General features: G+C 40.3%; 1 protein-coding gene across 4 annotated transcripts in view; it reads right to left on the bottom strand.

Moving 5' to 3' along the window:
• The window catches only part of GAB1 (GRB2 associated binding protein 1), a 127,346-nt gene that overhangs the window by 15,885 nt on the left and 97,508 nt on the right, over positions 1-13,953 (bottom strand). For 2 of the 4 annotated variants that reach the window (XM_082653445.1, XM_082653446.1), the window contains 4 exons: positions 10,075-10,676; positions 8,561-8,646; positions 8,067-8,370; positions 189-278 (listed from right to left, as the gene is read on the bottom strand). In XM_082653445.1, the coding sequence (XP_082509571.1) occupies positions 189-278; positions 8,067-8,370; positions 8,561-8,646; positions 10,075-10,676 (1,082 nt within the window). The remainder of the gene's footprint in view (positions 1-188; positions 279-8,066; positions 8,371-8,560; positions 8,647-10,074; positions 10,677-13,953) is intronic. The other 2 variants (XM_082653447.1, XM_082653448.1) reach the window with 1 other exon arrangement.

Here is a 13,953-nt window from a genome sequence, read left to right as displayed (position 1 = left end):
TTAATGGCATAACAAATATACTCGCTGTATATTATGGGAAGCATTCACTTTAGAAATTACACGCTGGGAAGTTTTATTTACAACAAAATAGTATTTAAGGCTCTTCTCCTTTACTTTTAAAGGAAACAACAACACAGAATACATAAATTCCCAACACCCCATCCAGCATGCGGTGCTAAAGTACATACCCTTTCTTCTTGTAGCAAAGTCACCTATGGTTTGTGAATCAGTTCGCTCTAAACCATGGGGTTTGGGTCTTAAAATTTTAGGACTTTGACCTAATTGGTAAAAAGAAGACTTTCTTAATATAATGTTATTTTTTTAATTGGAAAAAAAATGGATTCTGTAAAAAAGCAACAGAGCCCTGAGCAGACATGTTACATCTCAAAAGCATAAACAAAAGTTTGTTTGTGGAGACTATTTCAGTCTGGCTATGCATATCATTCATGCTCAATACCATGGGAACGCCGAAGCTGCATGCAACAACGTAATAAGCAAACTGTTATAAAAGATGGTAGGGTTTTAGTGGCATAACTTCTTGGTTAGTTGTTACCTTTATTTGGAGGAAGAGAGGAAAAACATGTGTCATGTTAGTTACTCTTCTAACATGCCTTAGAAAACTGGATCCAATAAAAAATTATAAAACCTCTCAGTCAGATCGCAAGTACATCTTTTCTTTGAAGTCTGGTGTCTCATACGAAAGTACCAAGGCCTACTTTCTTAACTTGATGGAGGTGTTTTAAAAACCTTAATCTGACTACTCCTTCACCACCTGAAAGCGCCCTTCTAGAGAAGTTCTACTGATACAATGTCTGCTACTCCAAAGTCAAAACCAAGACCAGCATTTCTTTTCCCTGAACACTCAGTGGTTGCCCCCGTGACACCATTTTGCAAGGATTAGATGTCTAGATTCTGGAACTGCTGACTGTCTAGCTTTAATTTGAGAATTGGAAAGTATAAATTCAGTTGCCATCTTTTTTTTTTTTTCGTTTAATCTCTGTTATGTACTAGTACTGCTGAAAAGCCTTATGAAAAGTACAGGTTTAATACCCAGCAGCTGGCCTCATACTTTTTCCCACTGGAAGCCTGGATGCCAGAGTAGCAATATCATTTCAATCAGGAATTTAAACTACTTCATTCTCAATGGCACCAAATTCTCTTTTTTCTTGGCATGTACAAAACTGAGTTGACATCTATTAGATGGAAAATAATATTAGAGTTCGCTGATTTAATGCTGATCTCTAGCACCTTATTGACCAAAATCTACAAGTTCTGGAAAATGTGATTTTCTAGCTTATAAAACATGAAAATTTCCTAACTCTCTCAAGTACTCTCAAGGGTACTCCTTGGCGCTCTTCACAGAAAGATACCGTACTAAGTGAATTTTTTAATAGTGCATTTATAAAATTTCCATGTATTTTCTACTCCATGCAAAACTTAAGCCTGAGTTTAGGACAAATGCCTCAAGGTGAAAATGTTGCCCTGAATTGAACCCAGTCGCTCAGGCATTTTGGTAGCTTCATTTCTTTGTTTTTACTGCCTGGCTCAATTTGACATTTATGTTCCAGACAGAAATGAAAGTGATACTCAAATGATGGCTCAGTATTACTTATGAGGAGAGAAAGGAAAAAAAGTCCAAGGTGTATGTACTTCTCCTCTGCTGCCTAGAGGCAAATACTGGAATGCTTCTCTAATTACTTAAGTGCCACAATAAAGGGTATGAGATAAGACTAAAGCAGAGGCAGCAAATGAACCAACTCCGGGGATACACTGATTCTCAAATTCTAAGAGTCAACAGTGTTAAATAACTCACTTGAGCCTCAGCTTTTAAATCCAAGACAGTTACAAGGAGGCTTCAGCTAGATTAGGTTTGAACAAAGAAAGCGACATGACGCATTTCTTTAGCAAAGAGCACCCCATTGTGCTTTAACCCTCAGGGGTTAAAACAATCTCACCCGGGGCTGTCAATCTCTGGATCATGTGATCTGCTCCCTCATTAGGAGCACAACTTGGTAAATCTTAACCTCTGGTTCAGATCTCCCCTAAGATCCTTACTGGCATACCTACAAAGTCACCCCACATGGAGGTTCTGTAGGCTTTCACACTGCATGTTCGAAATGGAATTTATCTTCTGGGACCCACCACACCTGCTTTGTTTCCTCTGTCTGCAGTTGCCATAGCAGATCTCTTAAGAGTTACTCTAGATTCTACGTTCTCTCTGATTTCCCTTTATCAATTTTACTTTCTATTTATAATGGCAATCGTTTGTTTTCATTTATCCAAGAAAATTAAAGAATCTGTAAGTCTGAAGTCCTGGCTTCCTTTTTTTAATGTGCACTGCACGTACCTGGTTTGTTTTTCTGAAAGTGAACTCACACAGTATGGCTAAATGACCTCCACTTACACTCCAAGTGGCCTCCAAACTTGTAAAAATCACTCACTCTAGGTCCCCAAGTGGAGGCAGCTATTTCGAGTCAGGACAGGGACTTTTGTTATGCCTTCCTGTCTGATCATCTCTAAAGCAAGGCGTCAAGAACCCTAGGTTTGGAACACCGGGCAAAGCACTCTTTAAAGAAGATGCTGAAAAAAAGTGTGATTTTATAACAGTTTGCATTAAAAAATACCATTTTTCCCCTATGGTATCCTTAAATCTTAGAACGAGCTTTCTAGGGGCCGACCTGATTATGTTACTTGCCTACATAAAACCCTTTAATGGTGTTCTCAGAATAAAGCCCAAACTCATTAGCATGGATTATAAAAACCCCAGGAGCTGGTACCTGCCAGGCATTTGGCATTCGTTCCTGCATTCATACTTTCCTCCCCCCCACCCAAGACTCTGAGCCAGTCCCCTCTTTTTAAAGGATCTGGGTATGCTGTTTATTCTGATAGAAGATCCTCTATCATCATTTCATTGCCACTCACCCTCTGAGATTCTCGTCAGAGGAGACAGCCTGCAGGGCCAAGAGCTAACCTCAACCACAAGCCCCCTTCTGTGCTAATTATGATAATGTGTTTACTTTTCCACTTTCCCACTAAATGGGAGCTTCTTTAGAGAAGCCACCTGTCCTTCCTTGGGTTTCCAGACCCCAGACCTATCAGAGGGTATATCCTATAACTGGGAGGCCCTTCAATCTGTTTTGATGAGCTGCGGTTCTCTTAAAGCTTAATCTGATGGTGGTGTTTAATCTGATCAATGTCATAACTTTGTGTTTGCCTTTGAAGGAAAAAAAAGAAAAAAAGCAACTGAATGTTGTTTCAAAAGTTGATCATTCCAGATATGGTCAAGGCAGTCATACGAGGTCATGCTTCAAAGAAGCAGATGCAGTCCTTTTTGAAAAGTCCATACACAATTATTATTTTAATAGGTATTGCTTACATAAATTCAACTCAAAGTGGAAAATTTATTTTTTCTATCATTATAGGTCTAACTTAGCCTAAATTATTCACTTATCTGAAGTTTCACAGATGATGCTACTATTTCCAGTAGGCATCTCAGAAATCAAGAAAGAAGAAAAATAATTCACATTATTATCCTCTGCTAATTCCAAGGAGTAATCAAGGTAGCACACTGAAAAACTTTTACACTTGTTTGAATAGTCTCATTGTATAAAGGGGACTATAATAATGATAATTATATTGGAAGGTCAGGAATATTTGGGTAAAAAAACCCGCACGTAGAGGCTGTGCTGTAAAAACGCACTCTGTACTCATTTCCTTTAAACTGTAACCACCAACCCAAAAATCTGACTTGAGAGTCAAACTTTAATACTTGTTTATTAAAATCTAGCTATATTTACTGGTATCATTTATCCATCTTCCAAACATTTATTATAGTATAAAAGTAGTTTTTCAAAAGCATGTTAATTTTATTTATTTATTTTTTTTGGCGGTACGTGGGCCTCTCACTGTTGTGGCCTCTCCCATTGCGGAGCACAGGCTCCGGACGCGCAAGCTCAGCGGCCACGGCTCACGGGCCCAGCCGCTCCGCAGCATGTGGGATCTTCCCGGACCGGGGCATGAACCCGTGGTCCCTTGCATCGGCAGGCGGACTCTCAACCACTGCGCCACCAGGGAAGCCCAAAAGCATGTTAATTTTTAATCGCTTTCAAAAAACTTCTTTAGAAGCTCTCTTGAGCAAATATTTATAGCAAAGATACCAAAAAGATCCACCTAGGGAAGCTCCTCGATTGGTTTTCTGGATCCTTCCTATAGCAAAGCGAAGATCCAGCAGGACCTGAAGATATTTTAACCAAATGAACATACGAAAACACCAGAAGTAACCTCGCACTGCTTTTTTAAAACCAATACAATAACTAATGGTCAGATCTACTGCAGAAAGCCATGAATGGACAAAGCCAAACAAAACAAAATATAAAGACCGTATATCTGAGGCTTGAACAGCTGCTATATCACGTTAGAAAGAGAGTGAATGGGCCCAGTTAAATGCACAGATGAAATCTGGTAGATTTATGCAAGGACTTACTTTAAGAGAAATCACAATATCTTATAGAAATGTCCCAAACTTTACAAAGTTGCTTTTCCATTAAAATATAAAAGTTTCAGTTGAAGTAATCAAAACAGAATTTGTCCTGCATTTCCAATGACTCATCTGCTTTCCTAATATTTAACACAGTACATGTAAATTATGATTTTCTCCTCTGTTAATATACACAAGATACGGTTCAGGACAAATACTATTGTGACAGAAATAGTATGGGTGAAAATATAGCTACCACAGTTGGGTGATTGGGTAAAGTGTCCATGAAAATACATTGAATGTAAGTGTTTAAAACATGCACGTATTTCTGCAGCTTCAATTACTCAGAAGTATTTGAAAAACTCATGTGTACTACTAACTACAGCAGCTGACATCTATAATTGGGGGTATAAACAAGACTAGAATGTCACTCATTTATTGTAGACCCTTCCCAAGAAGACGATCACAGAAACCAGTTATACTGGGTGTTGAGTTAGTTATATTGAGTTTTAGAACTAATCAAGCCATATTTTATAGAATAAGGTTTGCTTATTATGAGATTTAGTTAATAAGAGATACTAGAACAATAGACAGACTTATGTATCTGATGTCACAAAATTTGAAATGAAAACAGACTCATCAGATGCTATGCACCATGAGAAGAATTTCAGGATGAAATAAGACATCTGTTTTACGGTTTAAGTTTTTATGGATAAACTTTGCTCCAAGATCTGAATTTGGGTTTTAAAATGTTTTTCTCGAATAGCTATAACTTTCTAAAGTGACTTGACAAAGTTTGCCTTGCAATATTAGATACTTTCTCATGCCTTCTCTTGTATCATATTTATTTTAAAAAGTAGAGTAATAAGAAAAGCAACCCACCCCCTTTTTTTTTTTATAACTAAGACTTTAAGTAACTTCTTTACTGTTTTGCTAAACCTATTATTCTCCTTGAATTTGCCAAAAACTATGTGGAAATTTTATTCTGGGTGCTTTTTCAGTTCATTTTGTATCTAAGCAATGATACCAAATCAGTAATCTGGCCCATGAGCTCAAGATTGTCTTTCAATAGCTCAGTTAATTTTTTAAAGACTAAACAGAATCTCCAAAAGTAACCAAGGAACCTACTTTGTTCTGTTCTACAGTAGGGTCACCATTGGTTGGTTTAGAGGACTAGGACAGTCTCTCATGTACTAGAATATATAGTACTTTCACTATATATTTACATAGGGAGGTTTAATTACACATATATGCAATATATATGATGTATAATACACATGCCATTTTATTATGCTGCCTACATAAAATAACATATACTACAATATGGGGGTACGTGAACTCTGTCAGACCTAGATGATACTAAAGGCATTTCATTACGATCCTAAAACTTTCCAACATGTAAATAGGGACCTTTTCTGATTCTGCATTGCGCTTACCACGTGAAACCATTAACTGTGAAATATACTGGGAATTTTCAAACTGTGTTAAGCAGATCCTGAACGGAGGAAGGAGAGGCAGGGGAGCAAAGCCGCAAGGACTCAGAGCTCCATGCATCACCCACAGCACACCATGACCATATTTATGTGGGGACCTCAAGATATAAAACGGTTACGTTTGGTGTCAAAATCTAGCGATCTGCTGCCAACATGCGCTAATTACAGGAAAAGAAGGAGAGAACCAGTTTCGCATTAAAATGAGGGTTTCGATGTTTCACGTACTTCCTGACACTTGTATCTTAATCCTTCCACCCTCTGTGGGCTCAATTATAAACCTATACATGTCCAAACATACTTTTCTGTATTGTATGCAAAGAAGAAAATGACGAGGGATGTCTAAATAGATTTAAAAACAAATGAGGACCAAGAGAAACAAAAGGAAAAGTTATCACCTAAAAAGCCTGGGATGCTCACACTTTCTAAAATAGCCAGCCCTGATCATGGCTCTGCTGCTGGGGCCTCTGGGGTGACCGGGGGTGCGACCATCCTTCCAGCTGTCCGAGCAAAGGTGAGCCCTTGACCCGACAGCAGCCAGCACGTGGGCTCGCCTGCAATCTACAATCTGTCTTGTGGCCTGATGTGGACAGACAAACGAGACCAATCAAACTTTCGCTGAGCGATCTGGAGTGAGTCAATAATGAACAAGGCAATTAGCAGCAGGTGTGGAAGCTGCGAGGGCCCATAAAAAGGAGGCACGGGGCGGAATCGAGGCCACGCAGGGGCATCAGAGGCCAAAGCTCTCTGACAGCAGAAAGCCCTAAAGTAGAGGATGCAGCGTAAAAGAAAACAGGAAAGAAGGAAAGAATGTGAGGGAGAGCAAAGCAGGATCAAAGAGTTTCCAGAGGACAGAAATGCAGGGAGAGCAGGACAAAGTGACAGCCTCCCAGGAGTGTCTCAGTTGCCGCTAACGTTCTCTTTTCATTTACTTTCTTAAAAGCAAAACAAAACAAAACTCATTTTCTTAAGATACTCTGAGTCTCAGTCTCTGTCCCCCACACCGGGAACTTAATTAGAATGACTATTAATGATCCAAGCCCAGGTTAATGAGAAATTGACACAAACATTACATGCTTTTTAAAAACAGCTACATAGAGCATACGAGACTCTTCAAATGCGCTGAATTCCCCAGAAATTGTGCCACGCATCTCACAGCCGATACACTAACTTACTTGGTTGTCGAGATTCAATCACTCTTGCAGCCTGTGGCAACACAGCTGGCTGTCTGGGGTTTAACCACTTGAACCCAAATTTCAAAAACTTGGGTACATATTACCAGATTGGCTGAAAAGTTTCTTTTACACCGAGTTCTTAAGCAACCATGCCACCTTAGAATTTAATGTTACTTATGAAGGCCAGTATGAAAGAATAGACTAGAAGCATTTGTTTACACCCCAGCAAAGGCAGAATCATTTTTAAAAAGTTGTTATGTGCACAGAATGCAAAGAGTATACAAGCAACCTTACTGTTCTTAAAGAATCATGGCAAGTGCACTAATAATCTCAAGTCTGATTTGATATTAAATACTCTGGAGGAGAGGTTACAAAAGACCAGCCAAAGACCATATCTAGCTTGTAAAAGTCTGTGGTACGGTCTGCAATGTTTTGTTTTCTTTTTAAATAATTAAACTAGCTGGTAGAACTTAAAAATCAAAAGGAAATACATATAAAAACCCCCAAATTTTTGACTTCTTTTGATAATCAGAAGATTTTCCTCTAGGGGGCCCATGTTAGCTTCACAAGTCCACAAAGGATTGTAGCCAGGCAGTAATTAGTGACTCCATCTGGCTGGGCCAAGGGCATTCCAGTCTCTCCTAATTATCTCCTGTTGCTTGCCAATCCTTGTGAATAGTTTAGTTTGTAACCTCTGCTCCAGAGATAGGAGTCTTAAAAAAATCTCACCTGGGCATCAACATATGACATAATAATTATTAATCTATACACGGCACTACTACTTTACTTAAACAAGCTGGTAACTTAGGTAATATGAAATACTTCTGAATTTCTAGTCCCAATTCTGTTTTGGATTTAACGACAGTTAAATGCAGATCTCAACTGGCAACCCCCGGCCCTTTTACCATGCCATGCTCTCCTTACCTTTTCTGTCTGGCTTGAGGTTCCGATCCACGGGGGGTGGTTCACAGTCTGCAACAGGAACTGGCCTTCTAGGAGGGGTCTTCGGGCTGGACCTGAAGCCCATATGAGCGGGAGGAGGCACTTGCATTCCAAATGAAGAAAAATCAAATGTCCCCGGAGTCATTGGCACATAATTTGCTTCCTGAATTGGTTCCGTGAAACTGCTGGAATGTTGTCGTGGAGGAGAGTTGGGATTCATGGGGACATAATTTTCATCCAGTTCTTCGCTTGATACACTCCCCACTGTCAATACATTTTTGATTTTCTAAAACACACATACATTTCTTTTAATAAAGAAGAACTACTGTCAAACAGGAAAACACAATTGTAAGTTATGCCTATTCACGTGGATCTGAAGGGACTTTTTTTCAGGATCTCATTTAGTCTCAGGGTCCTAAGTGTGAAGGTTTTGACAATGAAATACACTTGATGATGCCAAGGTCAATTATACTTACAAAGTGGTTGTGGAAGCCTTCGAGTGAACTAGATCTATCAGTTGGAAATGTTCGTGGAATATCATAGCAGTCTTGAGAACTAGCATCTAAAACAGAGAACAAACTATCAATATTTCTCCCCATCTTTGCCAGTTCCCAGAGTAATCAGGAATGACCCTCTCTCTCTCTTTTCATATATGCATGCATGCACACACACAGATCTTAAAAAGGATGCTCACAGAATAACATCTTGAATTGAAACATTAAGCCACTAGAAAATGCAGACATTTATTCATATGCTAACCAGTAGCAGTATTTTTTTTTTTGCGGTACACAGGCCTCTCACTGTTGTGGCCTCTCCCGCTGCGGAGCACAGGCTCCAGACGCGCAGGCTCAGCGGCCATGACTCACGGGCCCAGCCGCTCCGTGGCATGTGGGATCCTCCCGGACCGGGGCACGAACCCGTGTCCCCTACATCGGCAGGCGGACTCTCAACCACTGCGCCACCAGGGAAGCCCCAGTACCAGTATTTGATTATGACAGTGAGATGGGTTATTTAAAGATGGAGAAAAGAAATACTTTTGTTTTCTTATCTTTTGCACCCTTGGGTATAACTTATATCTCACTAACTTATAACCACCTCAAGATACATTACAGCCATTTCGAGAAAGAAGTTAGAAATTGGTGTTGAATGGCTAAATAAGTATTGACATAAGTACCATCCACAAGGCATCAAATCTTTAACTTCTTTAGAACAGCTGGATAACTCTACCACAAAATCCAGAAGTGTCAGATGTAGTTTTTAGGGTGGGTGCCTTTTAAACTTGGGCTTTTTATTTTCAGGACTTTAGGACCCTCAGAGGCTAACCCAGACTCAATTTTTCTCCTCTCAAAGTCTATAACTTTTGGCAGGCTCTAGGAAGATGGTACAGGAGTCAGTGAAGTGGCTAAGGGGTAAGGGGAGAGAAGATTCAGAGCTTTAAAAATAAATAAAATCAAACAAACAAAAAGCAGAATGACCTGATTGCAACTGAATATCACCTGGTAGATATAACGTAAAAACCGTTGATCTGGGAAGGAAGGAAACAGAGCCCAACAGATGTGACACAGAAGCAGCCGTAATAGGACACAAATACGGGAAAGGGTATGACTGGGAAAGGCTTTGCGGCTGGTCCATTTCCTGTGCCTCTTTCCCATCGGGTCTGCTCACCCAGGATGTAGAGGAAGTGAGAGAGAGTGGTGCACGCTCCCTGAGGCAGGGAAGTATTACTAAGGCCATACTTCTTAGGGATGAAAATCTCCTCGTCTTTCTCCCTTCCACCACAACATGTACCCAGGCACACGCTGCCTGCACAAACACACTTCCTGGGACCTACTGAGGCTCTGACAGCTTTGCTACCCGAGTGGGTAACTGCAGCGCTGAAGAAAAAAGGGACTGCCATTTAATGTCACGCTAAGCGTCCAAGAACAAATACTCAGAAAAAGAGATTTTCTATCATTAACCTCTAAGCCAGGAAAAGCCAACTGGAGCTGACCTTTTCGCAATTTGTTCAAATCCACAGTGGAAATGGTATTACTACGGGACGGTGGCACCCCTGCTGTCGGGATACAGTAACTACTGTCAGTGTCAGAGGCTGTGCGTGTGATGCTACACGTGTCCACAGGAGATCGGTCATGAGCCGGATGCGGTTTCGGTGGCCGAGGTGGAGGAATATCTGGAATAGTGTCTAGCTTTGACGTCTGCCCCAAGGTTCCTTCTGGAAATGTTCGTGGAATCTGATAAGTATTACCAGGTGTTGGAGGAATGTCATAACTAATAGATACATGCCTCATTTGAGGCTCTACACTCGAGGTCCCGGATGGGGTATTAAAAACATAGAGCTCTCCGTCGGCTTCGGTACTTGAAGGAGACACCTTTGGTAAGACGTCATGGGAGTGACTTCTGGGCAGGTTATAAAGGCTGGAGTCTACGGAAATGGATGCAGCCCGAGACGGTGGAGAGTCATACATCATCTGCTGCTGGAAAAAGCCATTCACTCCATGTTTGCTCTGGGAGGAAGCAGGATTTTTATGAGAAGGGACGTTATCATTGCAGTCTGTCTCCGAAGGGGTGGATTTTGCAGAATCAGCATGCGTTCTAAATAAAAATTGTTAATGACAGAAAACACGGTGAAGACCGAAGACTACAGTTTAATAAATATATTTCTAGCTTAGCAATCAAACACCATGGTTTTTTCATTCAAGTTTTTGGTGTGTGTGACCCATCTGATTGAAAGCGCGAATGTTCCTGAGTTTTTATGATTATACACCAGATGACAAAACCGCCACCACAAAACCAAAAGCATTCTCCCTAATCTCGTTCTGCACCTGTCCACACCCCCCAACTCCACCTAGTAAGTCCACACGTAAAACCACAATCCCTGAAGCACTGTAATTAGAAAGGTACAAAACTTGGAGGAAGATAAATGATTAAGGCACAAGACACCAGGAAAAGCACTTCCTCTGAAAAGCATGCAAAAACCTCGTGCCAACAGTTTATCAAGGTGATCCACTGCTCTTTAGCCCACCTGTGGCAACTCTGTTGTTCTGATAAATGAAAAATCTAATGATTACCTGGTATTGAATAAATTCAATGTGATCTACAAGGAGGTGGCAACTTGATAGGTTTTGTGTATCTTCTTTTCTATTTATTTTCTTTAACAAATATTTAGCCAATACTATGAAAAGAATCAAAATACAAAGCAAGGAGTTAGCCAACTCCAAACAATAATTCACCTTGAGAAATCTCATTAGAGTGTATTTTATGCTTTGGGTACATTTTTGATCTCTGTATATTGTGGTATCACGAAATTTGGGAATAAGTCAAAATGAAGCTACCAATACCCGAACGCTGGTCCTCCCTTAAGGCTAAACAAGATACCTTAACTACCTATGTGTGTTGTCCAAAGTCCTGTAGGAATTTAAACTCAATATTTAAAACAAATAACTTGTGATAGTTTTTTTTTTAAGGGCACATCTCTCTGATTTCTTGGTAACATCTGGCGCTGTGTATTGCATTTATTCACTGAAACTCTCCCCCGCGAGTATCCGAGGACCTTTATTGCAATATCCTGACTTTCCTTCTTCCTCACTGATTATGCCCTTGTTTCATTGACTGCCTCTTTCTTCCTGTCTCTCCAACCTGGAAATGGCCAACAGAAATCAGTCCTCTAAGTCTTTACAGCACACACCATTAAAAACTCCTCCTTTCCCGTTAACTTCCCCTTCTACTGAATGCTGACAACTGCTATCTTCTCACCAAACTCCGAGTCCTGTATTTACAAACGGTTCAAACGTATTGCTACTTGGTTATCCCAGTGTTCCCTTGCTCATGTATACCAAACTAAACTCAACTTACTTCTCACATTGGTGGTCCTTTCTGACTTGCCATGAAATGTCTTTATCCCAGATTCTCTAAACTCAAAATCGAATCAACTTTGATTCATTCTCTTTGATCACCACCATCACTTGGGCACAAAGTGCTTCTTTCTAGCCAATCGCCCATTCCCCGACTCTGTTCCCACTGTTACCACCCCAAGTTCAGGTCCGTATCTCTGCTGAGATCTACACCACGGACCCCTCCCTCAGCAAACTTCTTTCCTCTAGTTTCTCCCTCTTCCAATCTATCATACCATCCATAGGACCAGGACTGCTAGAAGATCAATATTTCCAAAACGTGGTTTTCAGGTCACTCACCTATTCAGAGAAAGTCCCTTTAAGGGTTCCTACAGGCTGTAGGAACTACAAAAAAGCCTGCAAACAACTCCCCTGGGCACTGAGGCTACTCCTCCTATGAGGCATCTCACCCTCCCTCTCAAAAACACTTGCACTGACCTTTCTAGGAATTTCTAACACATATTCTAAAATTTGTACTTGATTTAATTCAAACGTGAAGTTAAGAAGAAGCTAGAAGTACAATGAGTACGAAGTTCCCTGTCTTAGACTAGCTTAGAGTGTAGTGGAGAATACATAAAATTATCAAGCTATTTCCAATTCTGTGATACTGGGCTGGCCAAAAGGTTCGTTCCGTTTTTTCCGTAAGATGGTTCTAGTAGCACTTAGTTGTCTTTAACTTCGTTTGAAACAGTTTTGTTAGATTGTATGTGACAGCTGTCATATCAGCGTGCATTTAAAAAAAAAGACTTATCAAAATTGGTGAACTTTTCTGTAGCCATTTTAATATTGAAAATGGAAGGAAAAAGCAACATTTTCAGCATATTATGCTTTAATACTTCAAGAAAGGTAAAAATGCAACTGAAACACAAAGAAAGATTTGTGCAGTGTATGGAGAAGGTGCTGTGACTGATCGAATGTGTCGAAAGTGGTTTGCGAAGTTTTGTGCTGGAGATTTCTCACTGGGCTATGCTCCACAGTCAGGTAGACCAGCTGAAGTTGAGAGCGATCAAATCGAGACATTAACTGAGAACAATCAACGTTATACCACGTGGGAGACAGCTGACGTACTCAAAATATCCAAATCAAGCATTGAAAATCATTTGCACCAGCTTGGTTATGTTTTAATCGCTTTGAGGTCTGGATTCCACATAAATTAAATGTAGAAGACCTTCTTGACCTATTTCCACATGCGATTCTCTACTTAAACGTAATGAATACGTTCCGTTTTTAAAACAAATTGTGACGGGTGATGGAAAGTGGATACTGTACAATAATGTGAAACGGTAGAGAGCATGGGGCAAGCGAAATGAACCACCACCAAGCACACCAAAGGCCAGTATTCATGCAAAGAAGGTGATGTTGTGTATATGGTGGGATTGGAAGGAAGTCCTCTGTTATGAGCTCCTTCCGGAAAACCACACGATTAATTCCAACAAGTACTACTCCCAATTAGACCAACTGAAAGCAGCACTTGATGAAAAGCGTCCAGAATCAGTCAACAGAAAACGTATAATCTTCCATCAGGATAACGCAAGACCACATGTTTCTTTGATGACCAGACAAAAACTGTTACAGCTTGGCTGGGAAGTTCTGACTCATCCGCCGTGTTCACCAGACATTGGACCTTTGGATTTCCATTTATTTCGGTGTTTACAAAATTCTCTTAATGGAAAAAATTTCAATTCCCTGGAAGACTGTAAAAGGCACCTGGAATAGTTCTTTGCTCAAAAAGATAAAAAGTTTTGGGAAGATGGAATTATGAAGTTGCCTGAAAAATGGCAGAAGACAGTGGAACAAAAGGGTGAATATGTTGTTCAATAAAGCTCTTGGTGAAAATGAAAGATGTGTCTTTTATTTTTACTTAAAAAACTGAAGGCACTTTTTGGCCAACCCAATAAAACAGAGACATGGAGGTACAACCAGGATTCTCTGAAAACCCTGAGAGGCATTTAATCCAGCCTGGGAGTTTAGTGGGATGC

The sequence above is a fragment of the Grampus griseus genome (genome assembly GCF_964374135.1).
Source record: "Grampus griseus genome assembly, chromosome: 4".
NCBI classification, from domain to species: domain Eukaryota; kingdom Metazoa; phylum Chordata; class Mammalia; order Artiodactyla; family Delphinidae; genus Grampus; species Grampus griseus.
Note: the sequence above shows the minus strand (reverse complement) of the source record. Positions and strands in the feature narration are given on the sequence as shown.